Genomic DNA, 4,841 nt, shown 5'->3' with positions numbered 1-4,841 from the left:
TTCATCTCTCTGCAGTTTATTGGTACTGAAGACCCTGGGGCCAGGGCACTGGCAGGAAGCAGCTGATTCACGCAACAGAAGGGGGCAACAGGGCCACACACTCCAGGCAGGAAGGAGAGGAGGGAAAAGGATCAGTAAAACATTAAAGCTGCCAAATTACTCCACCTGGGAAGGTGGACAACGCCAGAGACCTGTTTCTCACTCCTAAATCTGACTATGGGGCATCATCTCCTTCCTTCTGTTCATGTGGGCTCCTGACACAGCTGGAGCAGGATGAGGGGGACCCATGAGGGGTGCAAGGGAAACACAGGCCTTAAAAAGTGACAGGAAAGAGCAGTTTTCCACAGGCTCCTCCTCAGCTGGTGCAGCAGCACTGGAGAGCTCTGCAGGGCTGGGGACCCACGAGGGAGATGTTTCACCCAGGTGGGGCTCAGTGAGAGCCGGGCTGGGCCAGAGGGATGTGTCTGGATTTCCACCTCACTTTGGGGACATTTCCCCCAGACACAGTTTGTTTCCTCTGAATACCGATGGGGATGGAAGGGGATGTGCTGCTGGTGGGAGGAAGAGGAAGGTGCTGCTTTTCCTGGGAGGACGGACATGAGGGCTCAGTATTTGACCCCAGAGGATTTGACTGTCGTGGTGGTGACGCATCTCCGCACAGAGGAGGAGCCCCCCCCGGCCATGAAGCTGCCACCTGCAGTGCTGCACATCCTCCCACTCCCAGAGGAGAAGCCTCCACTGAGGATCCCTCCTCCCATACCACAGCTGCCGCCAATGATGTTCCCACCACCAACTGTGCACACTCCTCCTCCACTCAGGCCATTGCTGGCTCCGAAGCTGCCAGATCTGCCTCCGCACACGGTGGTTCTGCCCACCACAGCTGGAAGAGAGGGAGAGGTTCACTGAACACCAGGCAACATCCTGGGAATCTTTACAAAACCAAGGATAAAAGTAACTCTGCAGAGAAAACAATGTGTGCATACTTACAGACATTCACATTGGAGGGGTTATCTAAGCAGAGCCTGTGTAGGGAGAGGAACATCAGTTATAAATCTATATACCATCAGAATCAAAACTCTTCCCCAAATATTCCATTTATATCGTTTTTCGTATAAGATCAATCAAGCCCCCTGAGAAGTATTCCCTGTGGGAACCATGTTTCTGTTTGGGCTTCAAAATAAGGAGGAAAAAAAGGGGAGTAACCAAATTTTAAAGTTAAATGTGTTGTGAGGGATGATCAAAGATGAATCTGTCCCAAGGTGGGACAGAACCCTGGCCCAACCAATGGTGGGATGTCTCACCTGTTCTCCTCCCCCTCCAGTAGCTTCCTGTACATGGCAATCTCAACGTCCAGTGCGATCTTGATGTTCAGCAGCTCCTGGTACTCCTTCAGCAGGCGAGCCAGCTCCTCCTTGTCCTTGCTTAGGGCACATTCTAGTTCTTCCAGCTTCCTCCTGGCATCCTTGGTGGCCATCTCTCCCCTCTCCTCAGCCTCGGCGATGGCTGACTGCAGATGATGGTTCTGTGGAAAAGAAAGTAAATTTCCGAATTCTCTCTGCCCACCCTCTATTGGAGCATCCTCATGGCACAAACTGGAGGATAAAAAGAAAGAACCCATGAGATACTGGCCAACCCCCACCTGCTTCTTCACATTCTCAATCTCTGTCCGCAGCCTCTGGACATTCCTGGACAGCTCCTGGATCTCAATCTTGGTGTTGCGGAGGCTGTCCCCGTGCCTGCCGGCCGTGCTCTGGAGCTCTTCATACTGTAGGCATGGGAACAAAGACACCCATCAGGAACAAAACTGACCAAAAGCTCAGGTGGTTCAAACAGTAGGGATCATCCCAGGAGCCTCGAGCCCTTCCCAACTCACCCGGCTCTGGTACCAGGCCTCGGCCTCAGCCCGGCTGTTCTGGGCAATCTGCTCGTACTGGCGCCGGACCTCCTCGATGATGCTGTCCAGGTCCAGGTGCCGGTTGTTGTCCATGGACACCACCACAGACAGGTCCCGGCTGATGGTCTGCATCTGGGCCAGCTCCTGCAACCAAGACATGAGTCACCATCTCAATCCTAAATCTACCCAGACACCCCATCCAACCTCGATGTTTGGCCTCCTCATTGCAACACCAGTCCCCCAGGGGAAGAGAAAGCTCCTACCTCCTCGTAGATGCACCTCAGGAAGTTGATTTCGTCTGTCAGAGCTCCCACCTTGGCTTCCAGCTCAACTTTGGTCATGTAGGCACAGTCCACATCCTAAAGGAAAGATCACAGAATTGGACCATGGCTTCCTTTCATCGCACAAGAACTGTTGGCTCTTCCTGTTGGGATCTGCCCATCTTGGAGCTGAGTCCTTCCCATGTCTTTACCTCCTGTCCCCCCTCACCCTATCCCTGCTGGTGTCCTCCAGACTCACCTTCTTCAGCACCACAAACTCGTTCTCAGCAGCCGTACGACGGTTGATCTCCTCCTCGTACCTGTGGCGGGGCAGGACAAGGTGAGACTCTGAGACCCCTGGTCACTCCACCCACGGGGTCTTCGCATCAGCTCCGCTCTCCCGGCTCGTCCCTCCCTATCCGTCCCCACACTCACTTGGTTTTGAACTCCTCCACGTACTGCCTCATGTTCTGCAGCTCTGATTCCAGCTGGCCCCTCTGCCCCAGCAGAGACTCCAGCCTCCTCCGCAGGTTCTGGATGTAATTCTCAAAGATCACATCCAGGTTCTTCCTTGGCCCCGACGGCCCTTGCTGCTGGAGCAGCTCCCACTTGGTGGAGAGCACCTTGTTCTGCTGCTCCAGGAATCGGACCTACAGCCAACAAAGGGTGTGTGAGACATTCACCAGAGAGACATCCCACTGCTCAAACCTCGTGGGAACTTTGGAAGACCATGGGAATCATTCCCCAAAACCCTTCCCACTGCTTCTAAGGGGAAAATTCCTCCCTTTTCTCTCCTTTTTTTACCCATTTTCTTTAAAATCTTTTTTTCTCTTCCTGTATTTCTGCTCTCTCTCTCTCTCTCTCTCTCTCTCTCTTTATTTTTTTTTTCTTTTTTTTTGAGGGGGGGTAGCTATTGAAATGCTTCCATTCAAATCATACATATTATTTCCAATACCAGTAGGGATTTTTTGACATTAATTTTCAGGAATATCAGATCCTTTTTGACCTACCAGTGAATGAAATCCCATTGTTCTCCATATTCCAGAACGTTCCTCTTATCAGACACAGAAATTATTCCATATACACATCATATATTTAAAATACATGGAGCACACTTATAACCAACATTCTCCCAGTTTAGATAATTAAAGGGAGCTCATCTTGCTTAAACTGAAAGAAGAAATGGTTGGGAATTCTTTAAATTTCATTTCTTGATTTTAAGTTCCTTGAGAAAAAATTATCCCAGAGAAAGGACAGACTTAAAGAAACACTTTGGTCACTAGTGTATCCCCATCCCTTTGGCTTGTCTGCACTGGAGTGAAAACCAGTGTGCATCCACCAAACCTGGAGAAAGTTGTTCAGTTTCTCTGTGTATGCTAAATTTTGACACTTCCTCAGGAAGAAACCAGATGGAAGCCAAAGAAAACAATCACAGCCCAACACTGAGCTGAGAAGGATGATATTTCCTTCTCCAGAGTACAAGGAATTCCTGCAGTTTTCCCATTCCCAAGCAAATCCAGCTCCAACATCTCACCTTGTCAATGAAGGAGGCAAATTGGTTGTTCAGAGTCTTGATCTGCTCCTTCTCCTGGCACTTCACTTGCTGGATCTGAGGGTCAATGTCAACATGGACTGGCCGAAGGAGGGTTGGGTCCACCTGCACCGGTTGGATGCCTCCAGGGAACCCAGGGCCACCTCTGATGGGGCCACAAAAGCCACCCATTCCTCCACCAATGACACCTCCTCCAATGCCACCGAATCCTCCTGGAAATCCTCCACCAAAGCCACCAATTCTACATCCGTAGCCACTGCCATAAGAGCCGCCCATGGAAATCCTTGTGCTGCCCCCCAGGTTGTGGAGGCTCCGGCTGCTGAATCCTCCGCAGTGTCCGCCGCCACCTCCGATCCCCCTGGATGTGGAGAATGAGCTGTAGCTGATCCTGCTCCGGCTGCCGCCTCCAAAGCCACCACCAACAGCAGAGCAGGAGCTGAATCCCCTTCTGCTCCCAACTCCGAAGCTCCTGCAGACAGACTGACGAGACATGACTTCTTCTCAAAAGAGCCAAAACTGGGGAAGATGAGGAGATCCACAGAGCTGAGCTGGTGCTGAGGGCAGAGAGAAGTGCTCAGAGTCTTCTCTGTCTCCACAGCTACAGGCATTCCCTTTTATCTGCTCCTGGAGGTGGGCTGGGACAACTTGGGCGTGAAGAGGAAACAAATTTACTGTCTTCATCAGCTTGGTGCGGTTAACAGATTTTTTGCCAAATTGGTGACTCCACCCAGAAATCCGCTTTGCCGTGCAGAGGGAAAAGCCGGAGCACCGAGGCAGGTCTCTGTGAGTAAGTGGACTCCCATATCTTTATGTCATCTGGAAAAATATATTTTACAGTGATGTTGTCATGTTCTTCCCTCCTCCCACTTCCCTGCCTGCTCCTAATGACTCCACAGGTTGTCTGACTCCAGATTTTTTGCCTGACACTCCACACCAGGCAAGTATTTTGGTGAAACCCAGACAGAATGAGGCTTTCACAATTCTCCCAAGCACATACCACATCTCCTTGTTAAGCAGAAAAATCCCAATGGCTTTCCAAGTGGAAAAATGCCAGATCATTAACATTTAACAGGGGTCAGCTTTTCTGTTTTAACTGGAAAGGAGCTGCTTAGTTCCTTCCTGAGAGCATCAGGTG

At 50.8% G+C, this 4,841-nt stretch overlaps 1 protein-coding gene across 1 annotated transcript; it reads right to left on the bottom strand.

The window, feature by feature from the left end:
- On the bottom strand, positions 1–4,310 carry LOC103823902 (keratin, type II cytoskeletal 6B-like). The gene is made up of 9 exons (XM_050984016.1): positions 3,689–4,310; positions 2,590–2,804; positions 2,414–2,474; positions 2,158–2,253; positions 1,874–2,038; positions 1,640–1,765; positions 1,302–1,522; positions 988–1,022; positions 1–880 (listed from the first exon to the last, which is right to left on the bottom strand). Exons 1-9 carry the CDS (start codon positions 4,196–4,198, stop codon positions 606–608), a joined length of 1,704 nt encoding a protein of 567 aa, XP_050839973.1. The 5' UTR covers positions 4,199–4,310; the 3' UTR covers positions 1–605.
- Positions 4,311–4,841: the final 531 nt, after the last annotated feature.

Source organism: Serinus canaria, chromosome 25 (genome assembly GCF_022539315.1).
Source record: "Serinus canaria isolate serCan28SL12 chromosome 25, serCan2020, whole genome shotgun sequence".
NCBI classification, from domain to species: domain Eukaryota; kingdom Metazoa; phylum Chordata; class Aves; order Passeriformes; family Fringillidae; genus Serinus; species Serinus canaria.
The sequence above is the reverse complement of the archived record's forward strand: the minus strand, read 5'-3'. Positions and strand labels throughout refer to the sequence as shown.